We start from the raw sequence: 27571 nt of genomic DNA, 5'->3' as shown, positions 1-27571 counted from the left end.
ATGATACCGCTAGTTTCAGGCGATCAGTTTAGATGCGATTAAGGAAGGAGTGCTGACACCCAGTGACGCCGCTGATAGAAAGGTAACTATCTGCGACGAACCTTACCGGCCCCATTTACCTATTCATGTGTTTTAGAAACAAATGGATAGACTTCTCTGTCATGGCCACCTAGGGTCAACTTGATATGGGACGTGTTCATAAATGTTCGCTCTTCAGTCAGTGTGGTTTCAGAGACTATACTTGTTTCATTTTCATTACACTTGATTTAGGTGCATTGCACTTCATCTGTCGCTTTTTTGCGTTTCAATTACCCGTTATCTCGGCCATACAGTTAGGGGAGATGTCTAAAGCCCCCGTTCCACAAAGAGATCTTAGCGCTAAGGTGTTAACTCCATACTTTACGTTTGCTTACGATAGTCGTAGCGCTATTATAAGGATCACTTTGTGGAGCGGAGTTCAGGGGAATAGGATGGAGAAAATGGGTAAAATATCATACCCTGGCCCATAATCACAACTAACCTGACATGACATAAGTTGGTACTAAGATTTCATGTGATGTCAAGCAAGATGATTAAAGGGACAGGACGGTGACCGTTAACTGATAACCCCCGGCTCTACTGTCTTATTCAAGGACAGAATGTTCTGCTTCAGTGACCACACCAGTGGGTGTAGGCTTATCACATGACCAGACTTTTCTCTTAAACAAACACACTTATTTTGAAATAAGAACAGACAATAAATATGTAAATGGCAATAGCTTTTTGATGTTTTAGGATATTTTTTTCAATGAAAGTTACGTTAATTTATCTAAATGTGTAGATTCGTCCACAATGAAACAGATGAAAACCACAGAGGTAGGCTCGCGGGAAGGAACTCTGGGTAGAAGTGTAATTGGCCTAAACAACCAAGGCTTATTTATATTGTAATCTAGGCTTTGATAAACAATTGCTCCTAATCTAATCGAGGTGGCAGTTAGTATTTTGTAATTTATTCACATGAAAAACACACAAGATTTCTCTTCAATTTGACTCTAATAAAAAACATTACTGAAGCCAGTTTACTCTGTGCAGTGCTTGCATTGTTGGCTTCGCTGTGCAGAGCTCTACTGTTTTGGTTTGAGAATTGAATCGGGCATGTGAGATCACTCTCGAACATTATTTCATGCATGATTAAAAACACTGAATCATTGACATACTGCCCCTTTAAGCCCTAGTCTACTGATGCGAAGGCATATAACTGATATTTTACTTGGTTACAACCTTCTTGCCAAATATAACTTGTGAACATGGTGAAGGTTTTTGAGGACAGGGTTTCACCTTGACCACCTGTGGCCCCCCAATAATAAGTTTTAAGGGTTCTTGCAGGCAATATGAGGGTCCTGTAAAGTAACGTAATGGTTTAATGTACTGTACATTTAGATAATTACTTTAGAGCTGGAAATGGATCAGTGTTCACAGGGACAGTGGTCATGATTGATGGATGAAATGACAGAGGCCCATTACTCATTAACTGCTCTTGATGCACTCCAATAATAATAATAGGCTGTTTATATCGTGCATATTTCAACAACACACAGGGGCATGCTCAAAGCGCTATTATTACCCCGGTCACTGGATCAGTGTGCACTCAAGAATCATTCTCAGCTCCCTGGGGAGTATACAACCTAAGCTGGCTGTTAGGCGCTAGAAGGTTAACAACCACTCATCGTACCGGGTACCCATTCACTGCTGGGTGAAGAGAGGCAATTGCCCACGGAGACACCATAAGTGTTACATACTTCAGGACCCATGAAGATCCGGGCTAGAAGATGCTTGCCATAAAAGGCGACTATGTTGTCATAAGAGGCGACTAACAGGATGGGGTGGTCAGGCTCGCTCACTTGGTTGATGCATGTCATCGTATCCCAATTGCGTGGATCGATGCCCATGATGTCAATCACTGAATTGTCTGATCCAGACTCGATTATTTACAGCCCGCCGTCATATAGGTGTAAAATTGCTGAATGCGGCGTTAAACGACAAACAAACATACTTCAGTCAAGGGCGGGACAGAGGCTCTAGAAACTCTCAGGAGCCAAGCTGCTGAGGTGTGGTCACCCATCCAAGGACTCTCTGCTCTCCTGATTTGTGACCAGTACACTGTGCACAGGACCACATGCCACCACGGATGCAGTATATATGTTTTTAAGTTTAGCAATTCTATTAAACTTCACACTAGGAATTTTAGAAAATCTTTGCAAGACACTCATTACTTGTTCAATTTGTAATGTATTATAGGCACGTGGCCTCTAAGTATGTGAAATAAAGATTGATTGATATATATATTTTCTGCATCCATTCTCTATATTTGTGCGACGGGTAAAACCCTGATAAAAATCTTCTTTTTTTTAGGAGAGGATACCAGTACCAATAAAACCATATCTCCATTATGATACATACCTGCACTTTGGTTAAAAACAATTCACAACCAACCAAAAACGGACCAAAAATAAAAATCTTCATTGCCGTCTAATGAAATGTATAGACCAGGCCAGTGTAAATATTTGTATTTCTTTTCAGTACTATATAAACATAATGGCACGGAATGCAACGAAAGATTGGAGACTAGATTGCAAAGTGTATGTCGGAGATCTTGGTTATGGTGCAGCCAAGCAGGAACTTGAAGAGAAATTTAGTAAATACGGACCTTTGCGTAATGTGTGGGTAGCCAGGAAGCCTCCAGGATTTGCATTTGTTGAATTTGAAGATCCCCGTGATGCTGAAGATGCCACTAGAGCTCTTGATGGAGCGTAAGTGATGGTTAAATGTCATTGCACTCATGTCACTTGTTGATGATTTTCTTTCAACTTTCAACTTTTCAAGCCTCTTCAGTTGGCAATCTTAGAAAGTGCAAGCATCATGGTGTCAGTTGCTTCAGTTATCTAATACACCGCTCAAAGTTGTATCCCTTAGGCAGACCAGGATCTACTAATCTGCTGCTTTACTTCTATCATGTGGGATGTATATTCAAACATCATCTTTGGTATTTGAAATTTGGAAAAGTGGGATATGTTAACTCAGAAATAGTGAAAAGTTTTCTTACAGGCCAAGCTCATTTTTTATTTTAGACATTGTTAGAACTAAAAAGAAGTCATGATACATGTCATACATCAAGTATATTGGATGGATAAGTAGGACTTCTTTTCAAGTGTACATCACAATGTGCATTTTATCATATATTTAACATTCATTAGCTGCTAAGATGCTAAGTTGATTTCTGCAGGAGAATGAATGGTCGTCGTGTGCGTGTTGAAATGTCATCAGGAAAGTCGCGATGGGGAAGTCGAGGACCGCCAGTTAGACGTCAAGGTTCTTCTTATGATGACTACCGACCAAGGAGAGGCAGATCAAGGTGAGTTTTCTACCTCTGTCAATATAGAAAGGTAATAATATTCTTACTGCATCATTTGGGGAAATGAAACATCCTTCAAATTCCTTCTAAAATTAACTTGTTACTGGTATTGCATAGTATTTTCATCCAAATTAAAAAAAGAAAATGTTTATAAAATGATTTAAGCATATTTTGTATGTGAACAATGACAAGTTTGATTCTGATGTTCAGGTGAAATATTGCATTACATTGTATTTTGTCAATATTATGTGGTTCCAGGTACACTCTGACCCATTGCTGTCCCTAACCAATGTTTTTTAAATTTGTCTCAAATTCATGGCAAGTACTTTTGGGCCTTTTATTTCATCTGCAGTTAATGCTGGTTATTGCTTTGGAACTCAATTGTAATTGGAACCACAAAATTAATACCTGACAAGTGTTTCATGTCATATTTTCATGTTTATTGGTGACTGCTAAAATGTTTTGTTACAAGTCTAATTAAAGCAAATCTTATTTCACACTGTCACACTGATTATCAGCACTTTTAAGCAGTATTTCGTAATAATAGTATTCTTCATGGAATAATAATAGATAGAAATCCCTCAAACTGTAGTTTTGGTTTAAAGGAACCTATTGTTGGTGGACCCTGTGATGCTAATTGCACTGGCTGCACGTTTGGGGGAATTTCGGTTCTTATACATCCCTATGTATCATATTATTTTGTTTATATTGTATAGTTTCTGTTTAAAAACACTTTGGCATAGCAGAGTCTGTTTTAGATCTATATGAAGTTAGGAATTCTATCTAAATCTTTCAAATTGTTTGAATACTTGCGTAAAATGTAGTGATGATGTTTTGATATTTTGGTATATCACAGATCACCATGTCTTGACGTCTTGTGTACATGTAACTTGTGTGTAATTGATCAATATTTGTGAGTATCAAAATTGAGAATTTTTCCTTAATTTTCATCCTATATCTAAATTTGTTACATGAAAGTGCAAGTTTTCAATCACAGAACTTATGTACTTAATACTGTGTATCGAAGGACTTAAAGATTAGGAGGGCATTACTTATATGATGAAACTTAATAAGTCAGTGGTATTAACATGATGGTCATATTCAGTCTTGCGCTTTCTTGTAAATAGCAAATTTGCTTGAATTTTTTTTATTGGTGATCAGTTTAATTTTCTCTGTGCCAAATTTATTCCTTAAATTATTTCTCATTTTGGTCATATTTTAATAAATATACATTTTCCCTTTTCTGCCATTGACTGCAAGTTTAAAGTTGTTTATGCTTTTGGCCCACTCAAATTTATCATTCTAGCATCCAGGTTTATTTTCTTACCCTTTTAAAACATAGATTAAGGATGTGGGTCTATGGTGATGCTAGAGTGGATTGCTTTTTGTCCATCAGAGCCCTTATGGCTTCTGCATGCATGTGGATGCTTTGGGGTGGCCCAGTCATCTAAGGCACTGCAATTCAGTCTGTAGAATTGCATCTCTAGGGCATGCCAGAAACCTGTGATCATTGGTTTGAATCCCGGTTTATGTTTCTAGGTTTGCCAGCACCATACCCATGCTCTGGAGCTTCACCTAAATGGTAAACAGCAGAGATTACATCGCTTTGGGCTTTCCTCCCACATTACACAGACAGGCCGATATATAACTGGAATACTGTTCAAAGCGGCAATAAACCCAATTCACTCGCTCAACATGCCTGTATGCTGTTCTAAGCTTTTGTTGATGTAAGAAATAGACTAGTGCATGAGAACCATTTGTGTTTTGTAGGCAGACTAGAAAATCCTCGTTTAAACAGATTAATTTTCATTTGTGATATACATGTACCGATTTGATGACATTATTAAGGGCAATTTAAAACCTCTAAATATATTAGAGTAGTGTTGGTAACCAGGTGTTGGCCATTATCTGCCGATTCACATGATGATTTTTTGACTGACCCAATTCCAGGCTCCGGTGTCCACTACTACTACCAGCCATCAGCCACATGGGCTGCTTGCTCCAAAATCATCGTGCTGTTCTCATATAGCATTATCAGCCCCTTTACTACTCCTACCACCAGCTGCCCGCCAGCCAGCCCGCCCCGACACCTGCCTGCACTCACGCCCGCTGGCCTGCCCGCCCGCTCTACGTTCACCATCCATCCCTTCACCCATAACCCTCACCCTTGTCATCGTCGCGGGTTTCGTTAGTCAGCGGGCTAGCAAGTGCGTGTGGGCAGTCACATCGTCCAAGGCCTTCAGTCAGCGTCAACACTTCAGGCCCCTGTCGTCCGTACCAAGTCCCAGACTAGGGCTTTCAGCCCTGACTGGGCTTGGCCTCTCCCATCTACAATGAACCCCCTAAAGCGACACATCGTCAATTACCAACAAAGCAACCATCAGCCTTATGTACAGAATGAAGTTGTCAACGCCTTACAACTTTTCCTCTGCAACATGCATACAAAGCAACGTTAGGGACTACTTCTACTTCTAACCTTCGCAGATTCGTCCCAACCTCTTCATGCAGGGTATGGGTATAGTAGCACTATCAAGAGGACTCATTTGGAAGTTCAATCTGTACTGTCTTGCCATCAATTATTTGACATTTCATTCAATTTGGCGTGATAGAATTGAAAGTGTAATAGGATCTCATTATTAGATGTAGTACCATGTCTAGGTCAGATTACTCATTTCATATATAAAATAATGTCCAGTAGAAAGTTTTCAAAAGTATAAAAAAAGATCATAAAATTTGTGAAAGCCGCCTGGTTGGAGAGTGCTTGCTTGCCAGCCGATCAGGTCTTGACAACTTGGTTCTAGATTTCTATGTCAGCTGTTGCATGTTGAAAGAGTCATTGCTGCTGCCAGCTGTGCAGTCAGCTCTCCTGCATCAACACCTGCCATCATTATTACGGACTTCATCATCAACTTGCAGATCCTTCTCCCCACGTCGCAGATCCCACTCTCCACGTAGACGAAGTCGCAGCGATTCTAATTCACCTCGTCGTCGTAGCCGCAGCAGGTAAGATGGTGTCCCAGCAGCATGTTTTGTAGTTAATGCAATTGTATGCTTATTTTGAGTTGTATTTGAGTTGAAAACCTTCTGCATGAAATGAGAATGCCATAGAACACCTTCAAAGCCTCATGTTAAGATCTTTCAGCAGATTGGAAGAGCGTATTGCTGTTTGTGTATTAACCAGATGCTCTATTTAATCCATTGTGTGCCACTAAGAGCAAATATACTTCCTAAAAGAAGTTTAAGAACACCATCGTTTGGAAGGCTGTGTCGCAATACACACCAGATTAACAATAGTCATGAAATAAAAGTCAAGTGTTCTTATGTTTCTTTTGAGTTTAGTTTAAACATACTTTATTCAGATTGAAATGGATTGGGAACAAGTAATTCAACTTAGGACTCCCTCTCCATGGTATTTACAAAAGCTTGTACAGTAAATCATATACAGGGAAAACAGAAAATTCAACTTTCTAACACCATAGGAAAAATATGGAGGTGCTCTTTTTCTATGTATATCTTGAATTGGGATGTAGATGTACAATTTCTACCTGCTGCAGGAATAGTGTTCCATAATCTTACAGTTGATGGAATAAAAGAACACTTTTGAGTGTTTTAATCTAGTATATGGAATCACAATATTGTCTGAATTTCTTAAATTATATGATACATTTGAACCTAAAGTGGTTGGTACAATGTCTTTAAGATAAGTTGGGGCAATATTACTTTGTATTTTGAGAAATATATAATAGAAAATATTTTCCTTCAAGCCGAAAAAAGGTTTTGTTTTTGTTTTTTTCAATGTCAGCTGAGTCAGCATTTCTACATCTTTAAAACTTCTTGCGATTCTTTGTACCCTGGTTCTCTTATGGCTTATTTCTTTATGGATAATCTTTCAGTTCACGGTCCCACTCGCAGGGCCGCAGTCGGTCTAGGGGTAGAAGCCGATCCAGGTCTAGGGGTAGGAGTCTGTCCCGATCTAGGGGTAGGAGTAGGGATCGTAGCAGAAGCCCTCAGTCAAAATTGAGCAAGGAGAGAGAGGAAAAAGACTAGAGGTAGCGTACACCTCGCCTCCATCATAGAAATAGCACAGCAGCCAGCGTCATTACCGTCATTCTGTCTTAATATGTTGCACCTAAACTAGACTGTTCCTAGGCTGCCTTTGTAAAGCTACCATCCTTAATGTCTGTCTCTATCTTTAATCTTTCTTTTGGAGTAATAAACTTTCAGTTATGCTCTCATATTTACATAAATGGTAAGGCAATTTGGGACATAGAACAAGATAGGATGTCATTTGTAGCAGTCTCTGTAATAGATGGATCACACGATTAAAGTATCACAGACTAACGGCAGCTGTGTGATTTCATAGATATATATAGCTGGGTTGATAACCATGATCATTTATGTAACAGTCCTGTGTTTGTGATCAGCATGATGTTACCCCTGCTTGTGAAAGCTTCAACATTGTCTCACAAAATGCTTCAGCTGACATGTACTAATATTGAGATACAATTTAACTCTATTTCAACATACAAGAGGAAAATATCTTAGAAAAACACTGAATGACACCTGTAAAATTGGGATATTTTGAGTCTCCAACAGCAAGTTGTTTAATGTTGAATTTGCTTGTGACACCTTATAGTGTAGCTAGACATTGGCATAGTTGATAAATAAAAAGTACTTTAATTGTATCTTGGATTTATACCATGTGAGTGTATAATAGGTACCTTGTCAAATGGTAGCTTGCTTTGGTGGACAATGTTGAATGTGCCATCCTCCCTTTGTCTTTGTTGCTTAGATCAGTTTTTTGTTTGGGATTGGAATTCACTGGTATTATTATTGGTAATTATTGACCCTATGTTCTGAAGTACAAATTGGATAGCATACATATTTTCTTTTTCAGTCATCAACTTTCATTAAGAGAAGTTAATTCTCAGTTTGTGAACCTAAGAATGTAATGAAATACTACTAAATTGCATAAACATTTTTTATCACTCTCACAGTAGAGTTAATGTGTTTTTTTTACACTTGAATAGGTCCTTGATTAAAGACTGTATAATTTATTGAACATTGTGTGCATTTACACACATTATTGTCCTATTAACGAATTTTAAGTGATTGAATATATTTAGTTTTTGTCATTAATTGATCCTTGATCTCTTACAGATAAGCTGTTGATTGTTGATGCTGTAGAGTGACCTGATTTACAAAGTGAGTTCATATTTGAAGATTAATTCTTTATTCAGATTAAGTAAGAAATATGTTTTTGCTCTCATAAATTATTCTAATTTCTAGTCTTTGTGTTGATTGTAATTGACTACTGGTTGTTTTGTCAAGTTGGCACTTGAAAAAATACTTCAATGTGTCCTAGATTAGCATGTTTAATTCTTACAGAGGAGGCAGTTCCTTGATGTTTGTTATTCTGTTCATCACTTTATTCTGACATGGTCTTCAGAAAAGGGCATATGGGAAGTGTTAGAAAACATGGTATGTTATTGGCAATGTGTGCAATATGCAGGCAATACAGAGGCCTCTGTGTTATCATACCTCTGTGGTGTGAATTGGTGTTTTGGTATCATATTTGCCTTGTCCAGATATGATAATTTAGATGCCATAGTAATAGGGATGGGATGATACAGTCACTGTATGATATTCAAAATGTTACGTTTCATGATACAAATGAATGACACAAGCTGATGATGAAAGATGATGATTTAAACTTACAAAAAATATTTTTGTCTATTACTTTTTTTTGGGTGGGGGGGTGTAGGGTTAACAAACTGCCACAAACTGAAAAGTGCTATGATGCACTGAAAAAAGAGTCCATCTATGATATTTTACTTGTGTCAAACTTTCATTTATCCTGATATATCCATAAATCTCAAGCTCCTACAATGTGACAGCTGAAAATTGCCCTCTGATTTTCATGGATTTAATTTGTTTCTTTGCAGGAAATCAGGATCTAAATGTTGATACCAGCGTGGAGATGGCTCCTTGTCACAACAGTTATCTCCGTAGGTTGTTGTAAGCAGTGATGTGTACTTATCACTTCTTTGTGTTCACACTGCATTCACCAACAGTGACGGTCATCCCAGTACTTTTATTATGCTAAACCGGAGGCCAAGGCCTTTTTTACATTATTACTTGTCATACTTTTTAATGTCTTTTGTATATTCATTACACGGTAATGGCATGTTTTGGGCCCTTTTCACCAAGTAATCGTAGCACTATGACTGTATTAAGTTTACGCTAAAGTATAGGAGTTAGGATAGTTGTAGCTCTACAGTCGCTTTGTGACATGGTGCCCTTAAGGTTTGTATATAGCAGCCCAGTTATACTCATCAATTTTTGCAAGTTATTTGTTCTGTCATACATATCAGTGATGGGGCATTCATGAGGTTTTTGATAGGACACATGAATCCTGAAGGTGGAGTATTGTGTGAAAAACAGAATTGTTCGTAGATGTTTTATGTGAAACGTCACAAAGTTCAAACCAAATTCATGCACTACTCTTGAAGCTGAACTGGCTTTTACAGGTTGCTGTTTATGTGTGAACTTACATTTTTATTGGATACCCTTTTGTTTTTGTTAAGCATTTATTTATAATTGTTATGTGCCTTGTTTTGTTGTCTTTCATAGTAATCCTTGTTTAATTAATCATGTCAATCGGATGCACATTTTCAGATCTGTATACGATTATCTTATCTGGTGAATAATTATGAGTTTCACATGTTGAAATATTCTATTAATCTATCAGGTGTTCATGTAGAAAACAAGAAACAGGAAATGTTTTTTTCCATTGTTCTGACAATATCAGCAAGGAAATTTAAGTTCTGTAGGCAGTTGGTAAATATGCTTGACTGAATATCACAGTAAACATCTGATCTTGATTTTTTTATATCTAAGATCAAAATTATCAGCTTTGCTCTGCTCATTAATCAAAAACAAGATATCTTTTTCTGAGGCTAGATTTACATGCATTCATTTTTTTCAATGAACTTTTTTTCATTGCTCAGTGTTCAAGTCTTGCCTGAAGAAAAAGATATTTAACTAAATTATTTGAATGTTAGTGCTGCAATTGATGACATTGCATTGGGTAGTATTTCATGGTTACATTGCCAAATAATACATTTTGGAACAATTTTGTATTTCACTACAAAGTTATTGCTGCTCGTGTATTAATGGAATAAATTTATTGAATGTAGACTTTTTGTTGTTGAAATATTGTTATTATTCTACAATGTATAGTTGGATACTAAACCAATCAGGATATGTTTTATGTATTTATGCCACACAAGGATCAACCAGCCCACTGCTATGAACATAATGAAAGGATTAATTCTTCAAGATGTACTCTGAAGGATTGACACGTGAAGAACTGTGTTAGAAGTGACTTAAGGGATCGGGTGGTCAGGCTTGCTGACTTGGTTTATGCATGTCATCGTATCCCAATTGTGTGGATCGATGCTTATGACATCAGTCAATGGATCGTCTGGTCCAGACTCGAATATTTACAGACCACCATCATATAGCTGGAATATTGCTGAGTGCGGTGTCCAACAACAAACAAACATTGCCGAATTTGTCTCATGGAAGGGTAATTGACATGACAGGACATCCTGACAGGGACTTCTGCAGAACTGCTTCCATTAGGTGTGGCAAAACTTTGATTTGATTATTATTCTAGGTTTGTCTACACCAATCTCATGCTAAGCTAGGATAAGATATGTGGATGAACAACTTCTTTATTACAACTAGGAGCGATGTTTCAGCGTCGGTTCTAACACCGTTATCAAGTGTAAGAACCTACACCAAAACTTTGCTCCTTATTGTAATAAAGAAGTTCTTCCATATATCTGATCCTTACTTAGTACTCCAACTTCTAAATGCCTCTCGAAGAAGTCAGTCTGATGCGCTTGGGTTCACCAAACACCATCATTTCTCGGCTTTCCTCCAAAATTAAGCTGTCTGTTGTGATATATCTGGAACTGAAGAAGCATTAAACCCATCACTCGTTCAAATTTATTTGTCAAAGGTCAAACTCACCTTTTAGGTAACAGTGAACCACCTTAACAGTTGTCTTATGCTCGATCAAGGTCTGGAAGTAATGTTCCTGGACTGGAAGGAAATGGTTGTATGTTTCAGTCTGTATCAAAGCGTAGTTTCCACCCTTGCCATTTCTAGCCTTCATTTCTTGGCTCAATCGTGGCGGACCTTGTGTAGAAGACGAGTTGTGTCCCTTGTGATGAAAACCCGAAACCCCATCAGGTCGCTGTTACTTCAAAATGGCTTCACAAAGATGACTACCATAGCAGACTACCTTGTCCGATAAGGAAAAGAATTGAGAGTTCACCTCTGTCAAACAAAATGACAGATTACCACAGTAAAGATTCTTATTTCTGACACTTTTTGCTCTTACAATGACAGCTGCATACAGACTTTGCAGTATCAAATAACACTGCCTATCATGGTAACGTAAATGCTCAGCAGTGGTCTTAAAAATAATAGCACTGCATCTCAGTCACTGCAATAAGCGTTCAACTGTTTGAGTCAAACGTCAAGTTTTGTTTACTCACATATATATAAATACTTGGGGGAGTTGATTGAAAACTTTGAACCACCTTAAAAATATTTGCTCAGAAAAGTAGGTTTGAAATGGCAAGTATGAAAACTAGTCTTAGATATAGGCTAGTGGACATGCTTGCCGTGAGAAGATGGAGGAAATTGTGAATTGAAAGTGTTGACAGAATTAAGTGTTGAACATTTCTGTCTTATTTGATGATCAGTAGGAGAGTTGGGCTGTTTCATGTTAATGCATGAATGATGTTCAAGGTGGGAGAAAACAACAGTATTAATTACAGCAGTATTTATTGTAACAGGTATGTACAGATATCAGCAGTATTGAACAAATGTTACAATGTGCATAGTTACAACATAATACAAGACTCCATTCAAGACACAACAAAAGGTGTTTTAACAATTTCGGAATCCTGGTATTAAGACATCTGATTAGGCCAGATCAACTGAATTACTTGTTTTACAGGTTTTTGTCCCTAAATCAATTCAGGAAGGATTTTAAAAACATAGAGACAGTTGAAGCCTCACTGCCTCAAACTCCTGGGGACCAAAGAAATAGTTTGACTTTTCTTGGGTCTGACTATCTGTAAGACAACTGAAAGCAAACTTGCCACATCATGCATGTTATAATTGCTGTCTGCTGGAGAGAACAAGTTAACAATGAAGTGTAACCATTTATTTTGAAATATAAGATTACGACAAAATTATTTCCCAGATTTCTTTTGGGTGTGTGGGGTGGGGTGGGGTGTCTGATTTGTAAAATATGTAGTTAAATTGCTCTGGCCTTCTTAACTGTTTTTCAAGTGAATCCAGCTTTCTTGGTAATTGTCAGTCGTAGGACCTTGTATTATTCCTGAGAGAAGGGAGACACTGAGCATGTTGCGTAGGAGGGACGGAATATGACAACAATACTCAACTCATATCACAGATACCGGTACATAAATAAATTACAGTGGAATGAAAATATTCACATTAATGCCATAATAAATTAATGATCAGATTTACATCCCACCTGCAACACATCTCTTTTTTACTTGAGGAAATATGTCCTACATGTGTAGTCCCACCCAACATTCAGGCTCTGTGTGAATCACATACATTAGCAGTTCATGTGTACAGGTGCAAAACTCAAAATGATTCTGCCTCAATTTGGATGAAAATCTAATCATTAATTTCATGACCATATTGATATTTAAAAACTCCATTCATATACTGAGCATTTATATTCAGGGGAGTGAGAAGAGAACCTACAAGTTTTGATTACCTTTGGCAGTATTTATGAAATCCATATGACATGAGACAATCTTGCCTTCTGAGACACTTGAGATTAAACTTTGATGATGATACCATGATTGTTATCCTAGGCATGCTAGGTACACAATTAAATACTGATTGTCAACAAGAAATGGTTAACAGACAAACAACAATTTTAATGCTGTCTACGTACCAATATTTGTATCCATTTGTATCACGTTTCATTTCTAACAATTACAATCTTTTATCTGTAAGTCACGTAAGTACACTTCTTAACTACCGGTATTGGAAAGTAAAATTACCTTGTACCTTTCTGTATTGTCAAGAGTATTTTAGGACATTTAACATATTAAAGTGTGCATTGTGAATAATTTTCAGCTACAAATGGTGCTATTTAATAATGAAATGAATTTTTATAAGATTATGAAGCAATATTTACAAAGATATTTGTTTTAAGTTAACAGTAACATCTACGATATGATTGACACCTCTATAAACAAAATACCTACTTGTATATGTCATGTATAATATTCGTAACAAGCATGAAACACTCATATCCCCCGCCGATATGACATATCTTGTTGTGTGCAAGGCATTAGCCCTCCAGTAACGAGCACTACCGCCACTGTCAGTCTAAGTCAAAGTTGTTGCTATGGAAACTCGAAAAATAAGCTTTAAAAAAATGCCAAACTATCAAAAGGCACAAGTTCACCACTGGACCTATCTATGTGCCAAGTTTGGTTAAGATATCTCATGGTTTTTGAGTTCTGCTCTGGAAACAAAATGTGACAGATGGACAGGACCAATTCCTATATCACCCTTCCAGTCCACGGCGGGGGATAATAAGTAAATTGCTCTTTTTTAGTCAAAAAGAATATATCAAACAGAAACCACTGTCATAAGTTTTCATCTTAAACTATTAATTTGCTTTCGAGCAAATCAAGTTAATATTCAAACTGAATTATGGAAAATGAAATGACATAAATACAAACATAATTTTTTCATAAATTCAATAAATAAAAAAACACTTAACAAAATGCATCATTCTTTCAGACAATCTTATGCTGTTGATACATGTTCCATCATTCTCTTTTTGAAACAGCATGATAAAAAAACAATATGAACTGTTATTCTCTTCTCCTTAATGGGAATGGTATCACAGTACATGTTGATTTTAATCTAAAGTTTGAGTAGTGGCTATTTTCTCTTGCCGTTGCAAGGTCGCAGATAGGGTGGGCGTACTGTCCTGTACATCGGCAACCACTGCCGGCCACTTGTCAGCTGGTCAACGTCCTGGTGATCAGAACATATCATCAAGGAGATTTTCGTTGGCACCGCTTCTGAAATAACAAAATGAAATATCTAGACAAACCATGTTCCACTTATGTACTGAAGTTCAGTTATTAGGGCTGTAACTATATGTATGACATATAAATACTTGACTCGATTAACCTAACAATGGTTTAAAAATGTCAAAGTCAAAGTATACCAATAGAATACTTGTACTTTATAGTACACTTTCATAGCATACGACATCCTTTTCCTATATGTGATCCTGCTATGCTGGCACAAAGTATCATGATGCAACGCTACAGCAGATGGTAAGATGACAAATGTAAGAGAGAAAGTATTACATTGATGGAGTCAATTTATTTATTTGTTAATATGAATATTATTTAATTTTCTTTTTCTTAACTTTGGCAAATTGAAGTCTGAACTGTAAGGCTAAAAAAAATAATAGTCTTGGTTCTCAGGCACTATCCGCATCATCATAAAGTTTGCTGCATGTTTTGTTTTTGTTTGCATTTAAAAAAAAAAATATCACAAATAATTCCAAGTCCAATGGTAGCCAAATATTGTATTCAAGTATTTTACAGATCAAGGAATACATTTATGTAGAGAGGCCCTTTCCTGGGTTGATTGTACACAATTGTTTATTTGGTTACTCAACTGTTTGTTTGCTTACATACCAGTTTGAACAACAAAAAGAATAAAAAAGACACCGCAAGCCCACCCGTACAATATTTTCAAAAAACATTGCTTGAGAACATTTTAAGCCTAATGTAGCTCAATAATTTTGACTTTTACTAACATATCAGACATGAAGTGAGCATGTGAATGTTGTTTTATGCAACAGTCAGCAGTATGTTAGTCATATCAAGACAGCTTGTAAACAATCAAGGCTGGGTTATGCAAACCTGTGGTTGATGGCATGAGTTAAGGTCCAGACAGTCAGGGCATGGTGACACATGATCAGCCCAATTACACAAACCCATGGTCAGCATCATGAGCACCGTAACACAACAACATTTTTCATGTCTCGAACACATCCAAGTCACATTGCGGTCTTCACACCTTCATATTAAACGCTACTGCTCTAGCAGTTTGGAGAAGGAAATTCTTCAAATGTTTTCATATCTTGAGATTCTTTCCTCTAAAACTCATCCTTTCAGCTGTTTAGACACTTAATAGATAGACAACAGTCATTGGCACACAACATATGGGAATCATTAAACCTGACAGTGATGGCACACAACATAAGCGGATCATTAAACCTGACAGTGTAGGCATACAACATAAGCGGATCATTAAACCTGACAGTGTAGGCATACAACATAAGCGGATCATTAAACCTGACAGTGATGACACACCACATAAGCGGATCATTAAACCTGACAGTGATGGCACACAACATAAGGGAATGATTAAACCTGACAGTGTAGGCATACAACATAAGCGGATCATTAAACCTGACAGTGATGGCACACAACATAAGCGGATCATTAAACCTGACAGTGTAGGCATACAACATAAGGGAATGATTAAACCTGACAGTGTAGGCATACAACATAAGCGGATCATTAAACCTGACAGTGTAGGCATACAACATAAGCGGATCATTAAACCTGACAGTGTAGGCATACAACATAAGCGGATCATTAAACCTGACAGTGTAGGCATACAACATAAGGGAATGATTAAACCTGACAGTGTAGGCATACAACATAAGCGGATCATTAAACCTGACAGTGATGGCACACAACATAAGCGGATCATTAAACCTGACAGTGTAGGCATACAACATAAGGGAATGATTAAACCTGACAGTGATGGCACACAACATAAGGGAATTATTAAACCTGACAGTGATGACACACAACATAAGGGAATTATTAAACCTGACAGTGATGGCACACAACATAAGGGAATTATTAAACCAAACAGTGATGGCACACAACATAAGGGAATTATTAAACCAAACAGTGATGGCACACAACATAAGGGGATCATAAAACCTAACAGGTATAAGTTTGGTTTGATTCATAGTAAACCAGCACACTGCATCTAAACATGTTATCCGACCCAGGAGCACCAAAGCCATACAGTAATGCAGATGATTAACAACAAATTATTGTATTAGTTAAACCAAGGTTACATTCACAGCAATACAGCAATCCAAACACCATACAGAGGAAGCTTTCCAACATAAACAATTGCTGAAAAAAATCATTAACATCTTACATAACAAATATTAATATTCAAAAACAAAATAAAAAAATATATATCACAGAGAGAAATTTTTTAAATTTCTCATTTTATGGTGTGTCAGCAGCACACATATACACCTTGAAAAAAACTAAGCACCCAATTATATATAATCCTACATGAAATATGCATTTAATAAAAAACATATCTTGTATAAATTTTCTGACAAAATACATTGGTTATGATTGTTTGTTTGTTGTTTAACGCCGCACTCATCGATATTCCAGCTATATGGCGGGGGTCTGTAAATAATGAAGTCTGAACCAGACAACCCAGTGATTGACATCATGAGCATCGATCCAGGCAATTGGGATACAATTGGCTCGCCTCTTACGACAAGCATGGGTTGCTGAAGACCTATTCTACCCCGGATCTTCAAGGGTACATTGATTATGTGTACAAAGTGACATACCTGTATTGAAATACAGAAACAACAATTGATTATCCACTAACATGTTTTGTATCTGTTCCATGGCAGTAGTTGTTTGACTATCCCTTCAACTGCTACCGTTGCAACCTTGCATCATATATGACTCAATATGTGTGACTATCTGGTGGAACACACTATGTTCCAACTTTTGTTTGTTTGTTTGTTGTTTAACACGACACTCAGGAATATTCCAGCTATGTGACGGCGATCTGTAAATTATCTAGTCTGGACCAGGCAATCCAGTGATTGACATCACGAGCATCGATCCTGGCAATTGGGATACAATGAGATGCATCAACCAAGTCAGTCGCCTCTAACGACAAGCATATGTTCCAACTTTCAATCAGATCAATATTTCAACATTTCAAGGTATCAAATGTTGAAACAGAAACAGAAACAGGAAGTGTTTCATTGTTTTGACAACAGAAGCAAGGGAATCAAAATTCTATGGGGAGTTCATAAATATGCTTGACTATATCACAGTAGACCTCTGATCATAAAGAAACAGTATCAAAGATAAAATTTATCAACTTGGCTCTACTCATTAATCAAAAACGAGGTATTTTTGTTCTGATGCTAGATATATATGTTTTCATTTTGTCTAATGAATTATTTGTCATTGCTCAGTTAAGTGTTTAAGCCTTGCCTGGAAAAAAATAACTTAATTATTTAGATTGCTTGTGCTGCAATTGATGACATTACTTTGGATAGTGTTTTTAAGGTTACATTGCCAAATAATTCATTTTGGAACATTTTTGTATTTCACCTCAAACTTATTGCTGCTCATGTATTATTGGCATAAATATTATAGAATTATTTTCAAAATGTTTTGATGTTTCAACATTATTCGACAATTCCATAGTTTGGGTTATATGAAAATCAAGAAAGGGTGGAGCTTAACTTTTTTGCAGGTATATATATGAAGCTGGTGTTAAATTAATGCTTTAATATGTCACTTCATGCCACATCACACACAGTGCAGCTCTGCAGCAAGGTATTGACGTCTGGGAGATTGTTTACATCGCATAATGTTTTGTATGGCTGCCTGCAAAAATGTGAGTCATGGACAGACAACCAGAGGTTGACAGCGTGAGCAAGCAACAATCCACTCCACTAGGGCTGGGACGAGTCCAAATTTACAACCCGGGTACCCACCCCCCTATGACACAACCCTATCCGGGTTGCCGCTGTAGGTTTCAAGAGATAGGTACAAAATGTCCGATTGGGAATAGTCTGTAGCCCTGGACAAAATGTATTTAGATACACATATAAAATGATCTGGTCATGCCTACACTGAAGTTGACAGAAGTTTTATCTATCTTCAAACATATAAAAGTCAGAAGGAATGGGTGAATAGAAAGAAATGCGAACATTAGTGACTTGTAGAGTAACCACATGGTTCCTTTATCATTTTTGTCATTAAACAATACAGTAGAACACGGATATAACGAACACGGATAGAGCGAACAAACGGATACAACGTACTGTTAGAAAATCCCTGATTTATCTCCTATATAATATCATTTAAAATTTACGTATATAATGAACTCTCTACAGCGAACTAATGGATACATCGAACTGATATCTGATCACTGAAGCCCATCATCTATCACTAATTAGTGACGTGTATAGCGAATTGAGAAATCTTACTCAGTGTCAAGTGTCACTGACAGTTGGCTGTACGCAATCAGCGGCGAATCAACACAATCAGCGGTGACGGATTAATCTTGCTAAACTTAAATGAATGTTAAGAAATGTTTTCAATTGAATTCTACGAAATGATCACTGCTAATACAAGTCAATGCTGCAGTTACGTGTATTGTGTTTTGTTTTATCCAAGATGGCGGACGTTTCCGAGCGAAAAAGCCTATAACGAAAAACGGATATAACAAACTGATTTCTCCGGTCCCTTGTAGTTCTTATTATCCATGTGTTACTGTATATCACTTGACTTACTACGGATCAGGGTAGTCCTGCGGGTGCCCAGGTCCTTTTCAGTGCCCACCCAACCCGAGTACCCGAGTTACCAATCCCAGCCCTACACGCCATGAAGGTAAGATTACACAATCAACCAGTTGACCCCTTGTCACCACACAATCTCCATTATTTGGGATTTATAAGCATGTCATGTTCAAGTACCTCTCATCTTCAATTATCCAGTGTATTAAATCTCCATTCTATTCTGTAAATTCACTGGACCTATTACCACCATTGTTATGTTTTGAGTTCGGTTTGACATGACACGAAAAATAGCAGTCCAATCAAACTACAATTTCATGACTGAAACAAGGAATGATATCACCTGTATTCAACTAGATGTGTACGTGATAGGATAAGACATTCATCTTTATTTTAGCTAACATATCATGTATAACAGTCTTCTGATTTGATTAAATGTATTGCAGGTTCCAATGTACGCGGTGGCAATTTTGAAATTTTACTTACGCCGAACTCTCATTCAGAAGTCAGTCAGATTGGTTGTTGATTTCATAGGCAAGGGTATCCTTAACAGAATCAAGACATAACACACTGGAAATAGCATCTACCTGAGGCAAGGGAGTTAATTGACTATAAAAGTCCAGTTTCCACCCTTGCCGAACTAGGATGGAATTATGGAGTTTTATTTTGGCTGGACTAATGAGTCTGTGCATGATCCCATCAAAATCGCGAATCGAAATCAAGATTCGGTTCATGAACAACAAGGTGACTGTCTTGCAGATTTCGGTCATTTGCAGGATTTGCAGAGCATTTGTACTGTCAAATGGACAGACGTTTTCCAAATCTTGTCATGTTTTTAAGCAAGGAGCTCAAGTGTCTTGATGTACTTCACGAGGTAAGGCCCATTTTATTTCAAATAAGATCTTGAATAATGATCAGATTGCCTTGACAGGGCGCCACCATTATATTTGAATCAAATGCAAGTGACAAGTTACTTTTAGACTTCATGTACCGAACAGCGGAGTTTCAATTGAATCAGAGGTCCTTGTAGCAAAAATTATGCATATTCAGCATCCAAACCACTATTTGAGTCCAAAGGCCAAGCCTCAAAGGGTGGTTTTGACCATGAATATTAATTAATTTTGCACATTTATCCCGTGATTCAATTGAAGGCTGAGCCAGAAGCGGTTAGGCTGCCCAACATGACAATTGATGGACCACAGACTGCAAACTGTACATCCCTACAGACCTGAGACCAACTGGGCTTATTTAAATGTGCTGAGAGTGTAGTAAACGTTATCAGGGTGTACAACTGGCTGGATACACTGTGTACTGTTGTGAGTGTAATAATGTCCCCAATACAACACACGGGTGAATGATACAGGCAAGCAGTGCAGGGTACACGATATGGGTGGGGCTTACCAACAACATGTCTATTAGATCGGGCGGACCTTCCCCGAGAAGCAGCCTGCTAGAACGGAGTCACAAAAAGAAACAAGAACTACAAATTCAATAACCGCAAAGTTATTTCAAACATGGCATCTTGACAAACAGCTCTGAAAAATCATTGAAATTATGTTAAGTAAGTACTGAAGTATAAAGAATGTTTTTTACCCCCCTCTCCTAGAGACTGTTACATTTATTTATTTATTCATTTATATATTTATTTATGTTACCATGGTAACCTGTCCCACCTCAGAGCTTGGTCTATCCTCCCGACTACTAGCACTAGCTCCACTGTCGTCCCGGGTCAGCTGTGGGGCTGAGGCCACTGTCATGTGTTTGTCATACTCCATCTGGTAGAGTTTCTGTTGCTTTACTTCCGTCTCAGATTTCTTGTTCCTACGAGCAGAATTGGACCTTGGTCCCAGAGTTACCTCCCCCTGTTCAGCTTCATTGCCTAGGTGTCGACGGTCATCTCGGTTCTTTCTTTTCCCTTCTATTCTTTCATGTTGAATTTCTTTGGTTAGCTTTCTTTCTTTCTGCAAAAGGTAAAACAAGAATATCATTTATATTACTCGATCAGGACTCACCTCCATGTCTTCCTGTAGCTTCGAGGTCAGTGACTCACCTCTACATCTCCCCGCAGCTCTGAGGTCAGTGACTCACCTCTATATGTCCTGTAGCTCTGAGGTCAGTGACTCACCTCTATATCTCCCTATAGCTCCGAGGTCAGTGACAAACCTCTATATCTCTCCGTAGCTCTGAGGTCAGTGACTCACCTCTATATCTCCCTGTAGCTCTGAGGTCAGTGACACACCTCTATATCTCCCTGTTGGTCTGAGGTCAGTGACTCACCTCTATATCTCCCTGTAGCTCTGAGGTCAGTGACTCACCTCTATATCTCCCCATAGCTCCGAGGTCAGTGACTCACTTCTATATCTCCCCATAGCTCCAAGGTCAGTGACTCACCTCTATATCTCCCTGTAGCTCCGAGGTCAGGCTGTCCATCTCCTCACTCGTCTCCTTCAGCAGTTTGCGGATGTAGGTTCTGCTCAAGACAATACCATAGTAAATAATCTCACAAATCTTAAAATAAGACCTCATAATTTTATAGCTGTAGTATTAGTCCTGCACCATGATTGTGGAATATATGTATTTTATGAAAAAACAAAAACATCTCTAGCCAGCTCTATTCCACATATAATCAGCATCAGGAAAATTCATTGTTTTAATTTTAGAGAAGAGAAATGTATAGTGTATTAAAAGATTTCATAGACCATAGGTTAGTCTATTGTAGTTTGACTGAGTTTGGTTTAGCACAGCTTTGAACAGTATTCCAGTAATACCACAGTGAGTTAGCTTACTGTGGGTGGAAAGCCTGAAGTGATTCATGTCTCAAGACGTTAATCTCTTTAACTTACTCTTTAAGTACCCGTTAAGCACTTGTATGGTGCTGACAAACATAGAAACGTAATAGGGGTTAACAGGGATTCAAACCCATGCTCATAGGTTTCTGGTGAGTGCAAGCGACACAACTCTGCACAGCAATTGCGCAACCATAGACAATTGGGCCACCAGTGGTCCCTTTATAGCAATATGCATCTTACCATAGACTACAGACATTTATAAATTCTAACTATCATAATCACATAGTCAGTCGGAAAACCTCATCCCAACAGCCATCTCTCAATTCCCACTATCACTCATGTCCTCACTCCTTCACTCACTTACCCTGTGGTGGGGCTGAGACTGCTCTGTCCAGCTGTTGTTGCCAGGGACTGTTTCAGTTCTCGGATGCTGTTCATGGCGTTGTTCATCTCTTCGTTGGCATGTGCAGACTGTACACGGGGCTGTTGACGCACATAGGTTGCTGTGAGGTCGAGTACGTCATTAGTGCTGAGAGCTCGCGGAACTTGGGACTCCTCTTCCTCATGCATACCTAATTTAGAATTTGAAAAAAAAAAATTTTCAAGAACTAATAAACAGCAACAATCATTAACATTCAGGTTCGATTAGATAAAATACTAAATTTTCAACAAATCCACTGTGTTTCCAAATAACTGACAATTGGTCACTTTGATTTAAACATTATTCCTGTGGCTGTAGAGATTGTTGTAGATTGATTTGTGGTAATTGTCAACGGCAGCAAGTGACTGAAACAACAGTAACATGTCAAGTGCTGTTGTGGCCAGAATTGAGCGGTCTGTATCAGCAAGAGTAACTTAGAGTTACTGACCATTGTTGTTGACAGACATGACAGACTTGATCGTTTGCGAAGTTTTGGGATGATACAGTGAGTGAGTGAGTGAGTGAGTGAGTGAGTGAGTGAGTGAGTGAGTGAGTTTGGTTTTACGCCACTTTTAGCAATACTCCAGCAATATCATGGCGGGGGACACCAGAAATGGGCTTCACCGGAATGGTACAGTCTCTAAAAGCCTGGTGTTACCAATATAAAGCAACAAGAGGACAATGCAAGGCCTTTTTGCCCTGACTTGTGTCTTATCTACTTGTTGAGTAAGGATGAAAAACACTGAATTCCTGCCATCTTCCACCAGTATTCCGGATTCAAAAACATTTGACAGAGAAAAATTGCGGACATTCTGCAGTGCACTGACATATATTGTAGGGACCTGTCACTTACTGCTGTTGACACCTATTTAACATAAAACTGTATTCCCTACAACTCTGATTATTCAGTGATCTTGTGTGGTCAATATATAAAATCAGCCTTTATGACACATTTATAATTTATGATTTCCTTAATTAGTGTTGTCATAAGTCACTTACACACAATTGTTGAAATGAACAAAGTCAAGTTCTCATTGGAAAACATGTGATAACTTTCATTGTATTACGATTTCTAAAAGGTTTGATCAATTCTTCAATTATTCAGATCCTGTTGACCAAGAAAGGCCCTTATCCTACCAAGCTGTTCTCCTAGTTTCTGATACTTCAGCTCACATGGATGTCACCTTTTAAACTGAACACGTGGAAATGAACATAATTATGAGTGATTATGGTTATGAAATATAGACTTGGAACATTTGTGCTTACCCATCCTACTCTTGCGGCCATTTTTGTCCCGTTGTCCTCGGCGAGATCCACTCCTCCTGCCACGATCAAATGATCCTGGAATCAACATTATCTGTTTTAGAAGACGAACCTTACTTTTACCTAGAATTCAGTGATATCGCAGCGTGTTTACATGTCTGCAAGTCCACCTAATAATGAACAGCATCTCAATTATATGTATGGACCTGTCAAGAATAGGTCTTCGGCAACCCATGCTTGCTGTAAAAGGCGACTATGCTTGTTGAAGTGGAGTAACAGGATTGGGTGGTCAGGCTTGCTGACTTGGTTAATGCATATCATCGTGTCGCAACTGCATAGATCGATGCTCATGATGTCAATCACTGGACTGTCTGGTCCAGACTTGATTATTTACAGACCGCCATCATATAGCTGGAGTATTGCTGAGTGCAGCGTTAAACAACAACCAACCAACAGTTATAGGTATGGTAATGAGTTGAATGGAAAGGCACAGCACTGCCCTACTCTGCTCAGTTTGTTGTTCTACGCCATACTCAGCAATATTACAGCCACATGACAGCAGTTTTAAAATAATCAAATCTGGACAAGACATGACAATCTAGTGATTGATATTATGATCAACGATCCACTCCGTTGGGGTACAATGACATGCAATCAACCAAATCACTGAGCCTAACCTAAAGTTTCATGCAAGCATAGGTTGCTGAGGACCAGTTCTAACCGGGAACCCCCACAAGGTACCAGCTTAGTAAATCATTGCTAAGTAGGATTTCTCTTGACTCAAAATTCTATTTGAGGATGTCAACATTTTCACAAATGGGGTGTGTGTGTGCTTGTTTTAAGTTTTCTTTATTTCTGAACTTCAGCAGAATTGGTACTGATGAACATAACTGATTAATTATGTCTGACCGACGATTATCAAATTGACATTGTTTTTTTTATGTCACAGATTAGGGCTGGATGGGTAACTGTGGTACTCGGGTCAGATGGGTCCTGAGTAGGACCTGGGTATCCACAGTACTACCTGTACCCATGGTTAGTCATGTGATATATTATTCAATGACAAAAACTCATGGTAGCTCAGTGGTTACACTTCAAGTCCATAATGTTCACATTTCTTTCTGACGATGCACACATTCCTTTTGACGCATATGTTTGACTAAAGATAAAGCTTCCGTCAACTTCAGTGTACGCATGATCTCATCATTTGATACATGTATATGTTTTTGCCAGGGCTGCGGTAAAACAATTCCCAATTGTACATCTTGTTCCCACCTCTTGAGACCTACAGTGGGTGCCTGGATAGGGTCGGGTAATAAGGAGTTGAGTACCCGGGTAGTAAATTTGGACTCGTCCTAGCCCTATTACGGATACCTTCTTGAGTAACACAGATGTTAGAACAATGCATACCTTCTGTATCTACATCCTCTCTGTCTTCTTGGTATGTGTCGTAGTTGACAAACGTTGCTGACGGGATGCGAGCTCGGGGTCGATCACCTAGGAAACGATCACATACACCTGTACTGTCATATGAACACCTATACTCGCATGTGAATACTTGTGTTGTCATGAGAACACATGTATATTTACATGAAAACACCAATACAGGCATGCAGACACCTGTAATGTCAAATGAACATCTGTATTGTCATGGGATTTACTGTACCAGTAACATATTTCCAGCACAAGCTAAACATAAAATAAGAGGTCCCCTTCCCCAGAATATCAAATGGTCAGCCTCACACTAGCCAGACAGTAACTGACCAATTATTACAAGAATAGTCTCTTGCTTATTCTTGCATCTTTTTTGTTCTTATCATTCTGAAATAGTGTGGAAGGGAAGAGGAAACTTCTAACTATTTTCAATTGATGTCTGGTTGTGTGAGTGAGTTGTGTTTAATGCCGCTTTTAACAGTATTACAGTTATATTGCGGCGTGTCAGCTTAATGTGGGAGGAAAGCCCGAAGTGATGCAGGTCTCAGACGTTTACCACTTAGATGAAACCCACGAGCACGGGTATGGTGCTGACAAACCTAGAAACATAATCAGGGCGAACCGGGATTCGAACCCACAATCATAGGTTTCTTGCTCACCCAAGGGACGCAATTCTGCACAGCGAATCGCGTCGCCTTAGACGACTGGGCCACCCGTGCCCCCTGTCTGGTTGTGACTTTCGGTTCCAATTGGTTTACATGTACACATAAACTTCTGACCTGCTGTAGCAAATGTCTCTCACCTTTTCTGGCATCAGTGTTCTTCTCATCAAAGGGGTTCGGATGCTGTTTGATGATATTACTCTTGTCAACCTAAAACAGTATAGGAGATGTTGATGTATTTACAAACAGGGATTTACCGGTATCTAGGATTTCAAACAGAGTGCCCTTGGCATGCAAATAATGACAATATCATTATTTTGTGTAAGTCCTTACATCCTGAACTTCAAGAAATATTAAAATGGCATTCAATGCAATAATGTAAAAGTAAGCATTAAAGCTTTTCCCTCCATATTGGATCTGTTACCAGTGAAGTATAAGTCATCCTACAAAGCCATAACAAACCAGTGAGTTAAAACTATATCAAAATGAATTAGGTAATTTTCATTTGGGAATTTTTTTGGACATTTACTCTCTATGTATAGGTTAGACCATGAGGACCCAGTGTCTAATCGTTGAAATGATTTAAGTAACCATTTCAAGAATTAGACACTTGGGTCCAAGTAGTCTATCATACTAAACCATGTCCAACATTTATACCACCTGAAATGCTTAAAAAACATTGTTTTGTTATTAAGGTATTTTGAAAGATATTCAGGAACTCTATGCTCAACTGTGAGAATACTGTGTGTTGGCCATGCATGAAGCATGTGAAATATGTCCCCCGTGCCTTTCACATACGCACCCTTGCACTTTGCCGATTTGGGTTATGAAATGCATGTCCTAGGGCAAGTATGCCATTCATTTTGGACCAACTCGAGTACAGTTATCAATCACCTAAATATTACTTGCCCATATTGATGGGCCTTTTATGAGCAAACATAGCCATGGTTAAGATAATAGTAATTTCTTTTCTATCTGTTTGTTTCTTTGAGTGAGTTTAATTTAAAGTCACATCAGCAATATTTCAGCCATATCGTGACTCGTTCCTTTGAATGAAAGCTACCAAATCACAAGTACTGTACAAATACTAGAATGCATACTAGTAACATACTGTATAAAAACTCCATAAAACATATTTCGCAGTTCATAAACGGAAAAGCAATTACCGTATATGACCGCGGATAAGTCGACCCCGTAGATAAGCCGAGGTGTTAACTTGACCATTGATATACAAAAGAAAATGATATGACCCGCAGATAAGCCGAACCAGGAAGTGAAAGGCAAAAAACACTGCAAAGTCGGACTGCAAGACATGTGCCGGTACTCGCAGTTATTCAATAATATAAGATGAAAAACGTTGTAATTATATTGAAAAAGTCATTATTATTTCTCATGAAGATTTAACAAACCAGTCATCCACTTTCATAATGTGGAAAGCTGTTTCTCATGTCTTTTTTTAATCTCATTTTGGTCGTTTTTGTTGCCATCAACAACGAAGCGCCATTTTGTGAATCGGTGTATATAGATTTATGAACCCATGAGAAAATGTACCAACAAATGTTAGTGCCGTCTTTTCTTTCCTCCAATTTCTAACTTGCCTCTCGTTAATATCAAACTGTCGTGCAACTGTCATTGACTCAGCAACAGCGACGACTCACAGTTTGAATGCAGCATCGTAAGAGTGGCGTTTTGGTTTTGAACTCATGATGAGAATGCCAGTCAATAAAAATATTCCAACTTTTATACACCTATGCAGTAACTCACCAATTTGCTTCAATTCAACTTCGAACATGGCCGCCACTATTGTATGTTAATCCAATTGAATTAAATAAACTATGAACAAATTAAATG

At 38.1% G+C, this 27571-nt stretch overlaps 2 protein-coding genes and 1 pseudogene across 17 annotated transcripts in view; 1 reads left to right on the top strand and 2 right to left on the bottom strand.

Moving 5' to 3' along the window:
* LOC139462463 (serine/arginine-rich splicing factor 3-like) lies at positions 1-10498 on the top strand (annotated as a pseudogene).
* Positions 10499-12189: 1691 nt separating this feature from the next.
* Positions 12190-27571, bottom strand: part of LOC139462460 (cytosolic carboxypeptidase 2-like) — a 104506-nt gene continuing 89124 nt past the window's right edge. For 15 of the 16 annotated variants that reach the window (XM_071244194.1, XM_071244193.1, XM_071244202.1 and 12 more), the window contains 7 exons: positions 25861-25930; positions 25035-25121; positions 23628-23702; positions 22305-22512; positions 21543-21621; positions 20825-21112; positions 14441-14556 (listed from right to left, as the gene is read on the bottom strand). In XM_071244194.1, coding sequence (XP_071100295.1) covers positions 14530-14556; positions 20825-21112; positions 21543-21621; positions 22305-22512; positions 23628-23702; positions 25035-25121; positions 25861-25930 — 834 coding nt within the window. In that variant the 3' untranslated portion in view covers positions 14441-14529. Of the gene's footprint in view, positions 14557-20552; positions 20602-20824; positions 21113-21542; positions 21622-22304; positions 22513-23627; positions 23703-25034; positions 25122-25860; positions 25931-27571 lie in introns of all 16 variants that reach the window. The other variant, XM_071244208.1, reaches the window with a different exon arrangement.
* Positions 15666-16598, bottom strand: LOC139462462 (uncharacterized). Its single transcript, XM_071244210.1, has one exon. The coding sequence runs from the start codon at positions 16596-16598 to the stop codon at positions 15666-15668; it is 933 nt and encodes a 310-aa protein (XP_071100311.1).

This window comes from Haliotis cracherodii, unplaced genomic scaffold (genome assembly GCF_022045235.1).
Source record: "Haliotis cracherodii isolate W230 unplaced genomic scaffold, xgHalCrac1.p SCAF_15, whole genome shotgun sequence".
Lineage (NCBI taxonomy): Eukaryota > Metazoa > Mollusca > Gastropoda > Lepetellida > Haliotidae > Haliotis > Haliotis cracherodii.
The sequence above is the reverse complement of the archived record's forward strand: the minus strand, read 5'-3'. Positions and strand labels throughout refer to the sequence as shown.

Excerpts from the sequence above, each read along its gene's own strand:
- LOC139462462 (XM_071244210.1), bottom strand. The coding sequence starts at position 16,598 with ATGGCTTTGGTGCTCCTGGGTCGGATAACATGTTTAGATGCAGTGTGC.